The following is a 12,536-nucleotide window of genomic DNA, read 5'->3' on the forward strand; positions in this document are numbered from 1 at the left end:
GATGTTTCTAGAGGTAGTAAAAGCTAACCATCTTGTACAAATCTTACACATCTACATAAGAAAACCTTCAACAGTCCTACTTACCACACTTTTTTTTTCTCAGATAAAAACTCCGTGTGAATATCCATTTCTGCCTACAAAGCAACATTGTGCTAAACATGTATAAATTATCATGGGTAATTAACATTAAATAGATGTCTATTTTTGAAAAATAAATCTTTTGATTATTTCATAGAAGACTCTCCTGAATCTTATTACTTTAGATACAAAATTTAAATATCCATATCTAAATTTGTTTTTCAAATCAGAAATCCTAATACATCTTTACTTACATTATCAAAAGACAAAAAGCTGGCTTAGCTTCCTCAAAAGAGATAATAACCACTATAGTGTTTTGAATAAATATTTTGAGAACTCCTGATGCATCATTAGTATTATTATTTTTGTAAAACTATCAAAACTTGCCAGAGCTAGTGAACAGTTTTACTTTTACCCAGAAATTTATATTAGTTATGTAGAAAATGTGAGATAAATCTTTTCTCACTTTACAAAGTTCTTCCTTTTCTCTGATTGTTTTGTAGCATTAAATTAGTACAGCATTAAAGCTGGAGGTTGGATATGATATTGGAAAATTCATTTTCCACTATGATATAAAATGCATCTCAATTTCTTTTCAAGCATCTACATGTTGGGGTTTTGCATTGAAAAGTCCAACATGCTACTGCTCTTCTTTTCTGTTGCTGCACTTCCTAAAAAATATAAACCAACCATTCTAAAAATGAAATGAACCAAACCAACCAAACAAACAACGTATCAAATGTCTCAAATAATTAAGGTGATTGGCTCTTTGCGGAATTTTTGTGAAATGTAACATCTAAAATATTCTGGTTAAATTAAGCTCTTATTTGTTGCACCTGAAGACCTGACTGGAATGGTAAATAGCTCTCTTTCTTCTCAAGAAGTTAGTTTACCTGTTGTATCACTCATCACTGCTAACCAAAATGTGTAACAAAGCTTCTCTTCATTAATTGCTTCATTAATTACGACCTCAGAACACTAGGAAATTCTGCAGTATTTGTTTTTGTAAATATACATGAACAGGATCAGTAAAGGTTTTTCAAACTTGTCTTTACTTCTGACCGCAGTGAAGATTGAGATCAGGTCGGTTGGGTCTGTGCTGATTTACCTCACTCCTTAAAATTCATCAGTACAGTGATAGAAGCCAACCCCATTTGACAAGTATGTCCTGATGAGCCAGCAGACTGTTCATAGAGTCATAGAATATGCTGAGTTGGAAGGGTCCCACAAGGTTTGATTCCACTTCCTGGCTCCACACAAAACTACCGAAAAATCAGACCATATGTCTGAGAGGGTTGTCCAAATGCTTCCTGAACTCCAGTGGGCTTGGTGTAGTGACCACTTCCCCGGGGAGCCTGTTCCAGTGCCCAACCACCCTCTCAGTGAAGAACCTTTTCCTAACACCCAGTCTGAACCTCCCTTGTTGCAGCTTTGCGCCATTTCCTTGGGTCTGATCGCTGGTCACCAAAGAGAAGAGATCAGCAAGCTGATCTCTGTTGAAGTTGAGATATTCTACACCTATTTCCCTCAGGACTCCTTATCATTTACTCTATTCTGTAATCTTCTGACGTTCTTTTTGAATTAATATAGCTATTTGTCATCAAAATGGCAAGTCTCTACTTTTCTCACTCCAAGTGGCCAAGTTTTGGGGACAAGTGGCTGGAGGACAGCTGTGCAGAGAGGGATCTGGGAGTGCTGTTTGACAGTAGGCTGAACATGAGCCAGCAGTGCAGCCAAGAGGGCAAACCACATTTTTGGGTGCACTGAACACAGCATAGCCATAGTCAAGAGCTGTGATTCTCCCAGTGTATTTAGTGTTGGTGCAGCCTCACCTTGAATATTGTGTACAGTTCTGGGCTCCATGGTATAAAAATGCTATTAAGATATTTGAATGCATCCATAGGAGGACCTTAAAGCTAGTTAAAGGGATGGAAGACTTGTCTTATGAGGAGAAGCTGAGGGCTCTTGGGTTGTCTAGTCTGGAGAAGAGGAGGCTCAGAGGTGACCTCATTGCTCTCTACAATTTTCTGAGGAGATGAACCTGAGAGAGAGGCACCAGACTTTGCTCCATAGTATCTGATGATAGAGCATGTGGGAATGACATAAAGTTGCTCCAGGCTGGACAGTGGAAAAATTTCTTTACCATGAGGGTGGTCAAACACTGGAACAGGCTTCCTAGTGAGGTGGTTGATGCCCTGTGCCTGTCAGTGTTCAAGAGGCATTTGGATAATGCCCTCAGTAATGTGCTTTAATTTTTGGATAGCCCAAGTGGTCAAGCAGTCAGACTCAACCATCTTTGTAGGTCTCTTCCAACTATTGTATTCTGTCCTGCTCTATGCTATGCTATGCTATGCTATTCAAGCAATGTTTACAATAGGGACCACTTAGGTAATTTATGGCAAATTCAAAAGTTTTAGAATATATAAACTTAAATTTCAAGTGAGGATGAGCTAGGTTATATAGATGACTTCGCAAATTTAATAAATATGCACAGGATATGTAGGAAGTAAACATTTCTATTTATTTTTATATTAATCATGTAGACTTTAGATGTGTCTTCATAAGGCCACATTGCTTCTGTGTTCTTTTCATATTAAACTTTAAGCAAAGACTTAAAAAGTATTTATGAAATACAATCCCACAGGGGGTAAAAAAGTCTGTACTAGCAAGTGAGACTATAAAATCATGATTAAATATATGTATGTAAGTATATATACAATACTATCTTGCCAACATATTTTATGGCATCTTTTAGTAGAGGAAATTTCTGTCTTGTTTGTGTTTGGCATATGAATCTGGAATATATTTATCATATATTTAAAAAGTTATGCTGAGTACTTCGGGTATAAAAAGTATGTTTTGTAAAGACATTTGTGCTGACAGTTTATATTGAAGTAGTATTGATCTAGCTGAAATACCTGATTTCAAATAAAGCATGATAAGCAAATCCTATCACGTTTCTGCACTACAATAATCACATATGTAAGAGATATTTCACAGGTGGTGACCAATGATTCACATACTCTCACATAGCAATGAGTCACTTACAGTGATTTGGACTTTTCTAAACTTCAGTTCCCAGCAGACCCTCCTGTTGTATGTCAGATCTTTCATGCATTTCTGTCAAGGAAGACTGTAGGAATATAAAATCAAAGTTTTACTATTTGCTGCTTATAGTTTATAGGTTTATTTAGGTCCTTCTGTATTGCAACGAGCCTATATGATTAATATTTCACAAACTAAATAGTCTGAAATAGCCTTAAAGCTAAACCTCCCCTTTCTTCTTCCCTTGCCTTTTGTTAGCCATTTTTCTCAGAATTTAAAAAACATCTTTTAGAAAATTCAGCATCAGCATTACACAGAGAATTGCCTGTTGCTATGATACTGAATTTAATTCTACATTGAGCACTGTATATCTAAGGTAACTTCCACACTCTCAACTTTTCTATTAATTGCATGTTTCTTAAAAATGAAAAGTTGTCACCTCTCTCAAAGTGGTAAACAGATATTTCTTGAAAACCAACTGATAATGAAATTAAACTAATCAAACCAATCAAATTGTTAATTGTTTTCTCAGTCATGTTAGCTCAGTAGTTGCTAGGTAGGATCATTCACTAGAACTGGAGTACCACCATATTTTTATTTTTCTACAATTTTTAATAGAATAAATTCATCATTGCTAGGAAATGCCATAAATAGGTCTGTTACATCTACAAATAGCTGTAGACAAAATTCCATCCCATTGAAATTTATCAACGCTGTGCAAAGATAATGCAAAAGATACCCCTGTTTATTTATTGTGGAAATATAATATGGTTTTTCTGTACATTAATTATAGAACATATTTGTCTTATACCAGAAATTGCTGTTTCATATTGATTTTATTGCTGTGTTACAAATCTTAGTTCCAATTATATCCATTTCATCTACCAAGCAAAACGCCAGTCTTTTGTTGTTGTTCCTATAAAGGACTCTGTGAGCAAACCCAATAATGATACTAAGTTTATAGATTGCATTTTAAGGTACTAATGGTACTACATGTATAAATATTTGTAATTTGTTTCATTGCAATGCCTTTTGGCTTCATTTTGCTTGTCAGGCAGATGACAGTTTTTAGAAAGTTCTTGGCAGTTTTGGGAAGCTTCCCTCAGATGTAGGCAACAGCATGAAAGAAAGTATCATGTGCTTAATTAGCTATTGACTGATTGCCACTGTGAGCTGATTACACATGGAAGTCAACCTTTCAGTACTGGGCATAGTCTTGAAAGTAAAGCAATCAGATAACGTAATTCTTAAAAAGGAGGGCTGCCGAAAAGGATGATGAGACACAGCATTAGACAGGAAGGACTCTGTCACAAGGAATGACCAAAGTGGAGATAGGACTACTGTGTTCAATTTGCCAAGCTGTGAGAAGAGATTGGTCTTTTTGCGGTATGATAATTTTTTTTTAATTTTTTTTTGCCTTGTGTCAGAAGATCCTTCATTAAGAGTGGCTGCAGGAATCATATTGTAAACCTTTTATGGTTTCTTTTGGATTTCTGGAATTCAGTATGGGGCAAAGAAAGGGATAAATAAAAGAGAGTTGTGGACTAGATTATTCAACAAAGATTTAGGTGGAGGGTCTTGTGCTCAGAAAATGCCCTTGTCAAAGGAAGATCACTGAGACGGTACACAACAGAATGAATGTCAATTAGTTATAAATATTAAAGCATATAGATATTCAGATGATTGTGATATAAATCATCATATTACCATGTAAGAAAAACAAAATGAATCATTGGGTTGCGGGGATATGTTTGTTTGTCTGTGGTTTTTTTTTTTTTTTTTTAAAAAAAGCTAGACAGGCAGATGAAGCAGAAAAATATTTGGTGCATTGCATTTGTGGATTACTTTAGTCATCTGCATCAATGGACTTTTTTTTTTCTTTTTAAATGAAAATAAAACTTGTGAATATTACAAATACCTACTTAAGAAGTTAAAAAAAAAAAAAAAAAGCCTGCAAAACGTGCCTTACAGGGGCATTTTCCCTTACAGGGAAATATGAAACACTGGTGACATAGAAAATAAAATTCTGTATGTATTTTTAGTAGACTGCTTTCATGTTCCTCTAGTAGTATAGCCTTTATTCCACATTTGTCAGAGACACCATGGTTCATAAATATTCATCACTCGAAAGAAATTACATAGGTTTTGTTTTAAAGTCAATATTGAGTTTGCTAATGAAAATGGCTCAGTTAATTAACTAAATGGCATCCTAAACCAAACTTATATGAAACTCTTTCTTACAATGATTGTTTTTCATGAAGAAATGATGCATAAAAATTAAGTTCTCCCCTTCTATTTTAAATCATTCTTTTGTACACGCTCTAGGGAAGGTGATTTTAAGCAGATAAAACTTTCTGAACAGCGGCTGTAAGAATTGCTGTTTTATGTAATCATCTTACTAGTGTTATTGAAGCATCAGTTGTGATATACAGATAAATTGGGATTAAAGCTTATATTTAATGCTTTTTATGACTTTAGTTTTTGCTTTATTTTCTAAGTCCTGGCTTGGACAACACAGAAACCTGCTCTCAGTCCAGTTATGCTGTGGGCTGACTGCAGTGTAGTCACCTGTCTTTTTTCCTTCTATTTGTATTTTAACAAAAATGGGATAGTAAAGCAAAAGCTGGCGCTTGTTTCACATTTATTATGGAAAGCAATTCATATGGAAGGCTACACATTCTTCACTTTTCTGTATGCAAACAGTGGTGGATTTTTTGAAACCTGACAAAACCAGTTGTTGTACAATTGAAGACCACTTTCACAAGGTGCTTTGCATATTAGAAGGACCTTTCCAAGCCAGGAATACAAGAAAAGCATTGTTAAGCCTTCACAGACACCCCACAGTATATATATATATATATATTTTATATTCATTATTATATTTTATCTTATTATACATATCAGGAAAGTGAAATTTAAATCCAGTGTCAGATTCATCAAAATAAGATCCATTATGAGTGCTGCTCTGTTGAGAGGTTGGTGAGACAGCTAGCAAGAGAAAGGAGGCTACCTTATCTAGTATTTGGGGGAGGTGGGGGAATAGATGGTGAATAAGTTGGGTAGGAAACATATTTACACTGCTATTAAATGTTTGGAGATTTGGGATTTCTTCTCCCTCTACTCACTCTCATGTTAGGGAGATCATCCGTATTCTTTTTTGACAAAAGCCATGTTGGTGAGTTGCATCTCCTCATCTGTACTCTCAAGCAGCTAGGTAGTAACAGCACAATCTTCTCTTTGGTCCTTTCAGGTAAATAGGAAATGACCTTGATATTGACTTGTGAGAAAGAAGGGAAGTGTTCAAAATCACACATTGGTCATTTGAAGCCACTTTAATAGCTTTCCTTACTTTTATCAGGTGAAAGCTGCTGATAATAGTGATGCTTTACTAATTATATGATTTATCATGTTCATTCACTTGCAATAACATTTCTGACCTCTGCAAAACTATTCCCAATTGTTCCTTCCTTCCTGCTTACTATCTGTACCTAATTAGTTTCAGCTTGTTCATTCTGAGTATTGTTCCTATTACAGGATCGAACTCCACAGATATTACAAGTATTGGTATTGAAATCTGCCTTCTGGATATTCATAAGGAATTAAACAGAACGAGGACCACAGAGTATGATTTTACATCAGGAGACGTACCTTATACAACTTCTTCCTTCCTTTATATTTATTATCATCATATGAATTCATATTTCTTTCCATCTGCTCAGCTCTAATTCATCACATACTGTATGCACACAACTATGAATATAGACTAAAAAGTACCTATATATCTAAAGCTAAAATAAGAAGCAACAGTGGAAAAACAGAGCTTATGAACAACGAAGGAGATATATATGGCTAAGATGAGCAACTGTATGTTTTTGTACCAAAGTGGTCACATTGGGGTGGGGACAGAAAGAACCTAAGAGTGGATCATTTAGGCTTCCAGTGAAGGAAGGTCACTGAAGATGTGAGGTTCAGATGGAATAGAAACAAATAATGCGTGTATTTCTTCATAGGAATTCTAGAATTTCTTCATAGGAATTCTTATGGAGAAATACCTATGGAGAAATAATGGAAATATTAAATGAAGATCTAGACTTTTAAATTATTACTTTAAATTTGACAGAGTATTCTCATGTTTAGAGAGACATCTTATTGTTTTTATGCTGGTAATTTATTTGCATTCTTTTAATACTTTAATGAAATGATTAGAAAATGAAATACATAAAACTAAGTAAAAAATGGTCTGACATTTTAAGATGAAGAATAATGCTAAGTATTGTGAAGACTAGTGTCAGTTTGTAAAATTAGGATCTTGTACTGTTTTCCGATTTAGAACGTAAATATTTCCTATTATTCTGTTACTAAGCTGCCAATTAATTTAACTTAATTAACATTTGAACTAAAGTACAAAATTTTAGATGCATCACATACTTTGAGATTAATGTTTTGACACATCATTGAAATTATACAGTGCTTTGATGTTGAAATCATTTTTTTTTTTCTTTGAAGGAATAATCTATACTTTAGTTTTCATTTGCACTTTGAACATTATTTTTTTCCTTTGGTTGCAAACCAAGGTATGTTTTCATTGTTGATCTGCTGCCAAATAAGACAAAGTTGAAAATAATTTCTAAACAAAAAATGAAGCAAAAATTTTAGAAAGTTTTCCCAGTTAAAGTTGTTCTTTCTTCTTCTATTTTTTTTTGTTTTTATTTTTGTCTTTTTCACCCTGTCTTCCTTGCCAGCCTATAACACTTTTACTTTCATTAGGCCTGTGTTTAGTTTAGGCAGATTTTGGGGAAAACATCTTACATGTTTGTCCTGTTTTCACTCTTCCACAGGTGATGCCTTATGGCCACTGTTCCTATTGGTCTTGCCACTTATGAAATGATGTCACTCCTCCTCTGATGAAACCAAACAGTCTTTCTTAAATAGAAGGGAATGAAATAAGATACTATAGGGGTTTAAACTGGGTAGACACCAGATGGTTACTCTGGGCACCAAAGGAATAAAAGCAGGGTGGGGAAGGAAGGAGCCAAAAAGTAAAAAAATACAAGAAGGAGCATGGGAGTGAGACATTAGCTATTGATCACTCCTCTCCGGAGGCATCTGGGAACTAAGAAGTAGTAGAGAGAGTCCAGTGACAGGACAGTGGGATGGCTGTCCCACTGGCATCAGAATCCCAACTTCTGGGTGGGAGTTCTGGAGCTGTGAACAATCAGCTTGCCAGGACCTGAAGCAGCTTGACAAGAAGGTCCTGTAATAGATTGGATTTGGATGAAAAGACTGTAAGTTAAAAGGTATAGAAAATTCTAGAGGATCTGAACTCTGTGTGTCCTCCTGTGCAACAGAAGGGGCGTGAATCAGGAGACCCAACAAACATACTGGTGTCTGTTACTCCATGGAGTTTTTCCCAAATTACGCTTCTGGAAATAAGCTGTCTCCCCAGAGACAGTCTGCAGTAGTACCCTGGCTTGATGGGAGAATTTGTAATTCCCTTATACTCATTAGGCTGTAATTTGATTAGCCAGCATGACTGTTTGATGCCAGAATTAAGGAAAAAAAAAAAAAAACAAAATTCCTTAGATCTAAGAATCCATTTTCCACACAACAGTATGAAATGTGTTACATGGATTGTACAAAATATTCCTTTGTTAATGTCCAGCCAAAATCTGTTTCTTACATGCTTACCTTAACCTTCTAAGTTTGAGGGAAGTCCCGTCTTTATTTGCTGTTCATCTTTAAATTTTAGATGGCATTAAATTTCTCTATATAATGAACCGATTCATATTGACCTAGATTTTATTTATATACTCAAAATATTATAATCATATGTTGTGCTATAATTTTAGTCCAGGAGCCAATTTGTAAGAAGAGACTGTGTTTACTTATACTGCAACTTAACTTTTAGTATAGGTGGGTAGGTGGGATCTAGTTTGCTTTTATTTTTTTTTTTCTGTATGTGTGATTACTTTTGGAAACTGTATGCTGAAGTAAGTAAAATACATCAACAAAACCTCATTTTCTCTTCTGTGTTCCTAGATTGAATATCTTTTCAGCATGTAACCTCTTTTTTTCCAGAAAACTCTACAAATTTTAATTTGTCTATCTTCTGATAGACCCAATATAACTGATTAATGTTGATTGTAGCCAGATTAATTTAAATTTCAGATCTTCAGACATTAGCTTGGATTTTTATCTGCCTATGATTACCTATTTGCTTTTAATAGGTTTTCTGTGGAACTTGTATACATTAATATTAAAGCTACTAAACACTGAAATTAACATTCAGAAGATGTAAGAAAGATGAAACTAATCTTCTGTGAAATTAGGCCAAGATCTGCATAGATACTGAGTGAACACATAAGGGAAATGAATGCATTTTTAATTGTTTTCTTTCATATCTGGGGCCATACTGGAAAAGCAGAGTTTTTATTATATTTAACAAGATTAGGGGGATAGAAAAAGTGATTTGACTCACAGGTCAGTTTTTATTAAATAGGATATTATGGAGTGGCTATAGCAAATAACAGAGATAATTTAACATATGGTAAATCAAGTTAATGAATTAGAAATATCACTTAAGTATGGTGTAATAAATCATATGCCGAATTTATGTAGAAGGGTTATTTTAGTACCTACAAATCAGTATTTTCAAACTAAATTTGCAAAGAAATATACACACCATGAGACATTTGTTTTCTTCCCACTCCTTCAGCTGTTTTTTCAGTAACCTTAATTGTTTTCATATCTCTGATGTATTTTGATTTATTGTCTTCTATGAAATACCATCATTAGGAGTTAGTACACATCAGTAATACTTTTGTAGCTGGGCAACGTGATAGCAATTCTTCTGTTAATAGTTTAACTTCACGGGGAATTTGTATTTTACTGTGTACATCAGAAAACACATGTTCTGCTACTTTTAAGAGTGTTTTTTTTTTTTTTAGTAAAAAGCAAATAAACGAAAAAACTGTGCTTTGAAACAAGGAACATCAGGAAAACTCATTTTCTTCATATGAAAAACTAACCATACTTCTTGACTGATTTTAGTAATTAATTGCCATCTTTTCTAACCTCTGTCTAGGAGCTTTATTTGCTGTTGTTATATTTTGTTCTGTTTTGTTTTTAAGTATAGATGGTTTCTCCCCTGGTATACGTTTGCAATGCTGCTAATAGTGTAGTATAGTGATACCTCACCTCTCCATCTATAGAAAACATGCTGAGAAGGACAGCATGGAGATTTGTATTGGATTATTTATTTCCAACCTGTTCTTATATTCACTCCAAATGCTTCAGTGTTGTGAGATTTTAGCTATGTCATTCACTGATTATTAATTTCTAATACTAGCAAAAGAATGTGCTTAGTTAGAAACTGACTACTTTGAATGCAAATTAAGGAATTGATCAGTATTGATAGCATATTTTTTTCATTATTTTCCTTCACTATATGCATCTGCTCATGCATATGTGGACTCAACTGACAATTAAAAACACCTTGTCCGAAAACAGATGCTTATAAATTTGCAGATCAAATAGGTCAGGAAAGGTTAGATGTCATTCAAATGGTCACTTTCATGTTTTGATATTCCCTGTTGCTCTCTCTGATTAACAATTGACCATTTAAGCAGTTACATATACTGAGAAAACAAACATTTTATGTGCTGCAAATGAAATAGTAGAATAACAAAAACGAGTAGTCTGATATGTTTATTCATAGGAGTGAGATTGTTGTTACCGATTGGCAAGATACCTACCATAACAATTTGGTGTTTATAGACTTTTCTTCCCTTTTTCATACAAGTGTATAAAATTATTTTATTTAATATTATTTTAACCTTTTGTATCCATTTATGTGTTTGTAATGTTAAATTGCTTTACGTTTATTTATTTTCTTACCACTAAAACAGCTTCTGGTATTTTTTCAGGTGTCCAAAGATCTTCCAGAGAAGCAAAAAGAAATAGAGATTCTGCTAAAGGATTTCACTGAACTTGATCAGCAACTAAATCAGCTGACATTGTGGGTAACACCTGTGAAGAACCAGCTAGAGCTTTATAACCAAGTGGGTCAGCCAGGAGCTTTTGATATTAAGGTAAATTTTCTTCTGTTTTAAAAAGGAATTTGGATATTGTATGTTCAAAAAGTCAGTTGGTGCATTAGCTGCATAGGTTGTATTAACAATGTAATTTTGAGGCATAAGTCTGCAATAGTTCAATAAAATTGTTGTAGAAAAATTTGATGACTTAAGGCAAGCTCATTTATTCTTTTTCACTAGATAGTGATAGAACAAAGGTGAAATGTAAAAAAAAAAAAAAAAAAAAAAAGCCATACCAAATCATGAAAGAATAGCCCCAAAAGTTAATATATCAAATTTTAATATGAAGATTAAAATGATAATATCAGTTTTGGACTATTTAAACAGTTTTCATTCAATTAATTCATTAATTGACTAGTTGAAAATCAGAATACTTAGGGTCCTATCATTATTCACATGTTGCAAGGAAAAATATCTAACTGCACAGGTAATAATAAAAAAATAAAATATAAAATAATAAAATAAAAATCAATAAAACTGATTGTATAGTAATTGTGAACAAAATATTTGTAATCTAATGCTTGATATGTTTTTATGTATAAAAAAAACTCACATAGGTGGGGGGAGCTGAAGAAATTAAGGATGAAATATACTGATTAGACTAAAGGGGCCTGCTGGGTAGTATGTACTCAGACCTTTTGGCTTTGCATTATTTGTCTGTATGTAAGTGACTGGGGAAATATTTTAGCATACAGCAACTTATTGAAATACGTGAAATTTTTTGGTTTATAGTAGTTAACCATCACCTAAATAAAAATTAAATAATAGACACTGTTTTTTATTGGTTCTCATCTTGCAGTTTTCAGTGAAAAAAAAAATACTTAAAACTTTTCTTGCTTTGGATGAAATGGAATAATAACTGCTTCTGAAGACGTGGTTTTTGCTGAGCATATTTATTAAATTTACTTAGTTTCTTTCGTGCAACAGTTTTAATGCCAAAACTCTTTTTATGTCATACAATCATATTATGTAGAACAGTGAATCTGAAGTCCTGTTGTAGTCTTATAATTGACAGAATGAGTTCAGTGGTGACATTCATTCCCTTTTTAAAAGATAAAATTGGTATAGCTCTGCAAATGTCTGTATATATGCTGAATGAATGATAGAATTTTGCTTTCAAGAAAATTATCTATGCTTATTTTCTGTATTTAAATTTATGTTTAAAATATTTATTTTAAACATAATTCTTCAATTTTTTTTATATTCTTTTTCATTCTGTTTCTTTTATTTCTAGAATTATTCCATCATTAACGTTTGTATAAAATAAACGTAGGGCTAAACTGGCAAACTATAAGAATATTATTTTTTCTACTGTTTGTG

General features: G+C 33.5%; 1 protein-coding gene across 24 annotated transcripts in view; it reads left to right on the forward strand.

Annotated features, from left to right (window-relative positions):
* DMD (dystrophin) overlaps positions 1-12,536 on the forward strand; it is a 1,241,706-nt gene that overhangs the window by 848,049 nt on the left and 381,121 nt on the right. For all 24 annotated transcript variants that reach the window (XM_083850706.1, XM_083850697.1, XM_083850709.1 and 21 more), the window contains one exon: positions 11,049-11,213. In XM_083850706.1, the coding sequence (XP_083706832.1) occupies positions 11,049-11,213 (165 nt within the window). The remainder of the gene's footprint in view (positions 1-11,048; positions 11,214-12,536) is intronic.

The sequence above is a fragment of the Anser anser genome (genome assembly GCF_964211835.1).
Source record: "Anser anser genome assembly, chromosome: 1".
In the NCBI taxonomy this organism is placed as follows: domain Eukaryota; kingdom Metazoa; phylum Chordata; class Aves; order Anseriformes; family Anatidae; genus Anser; species Anser anser.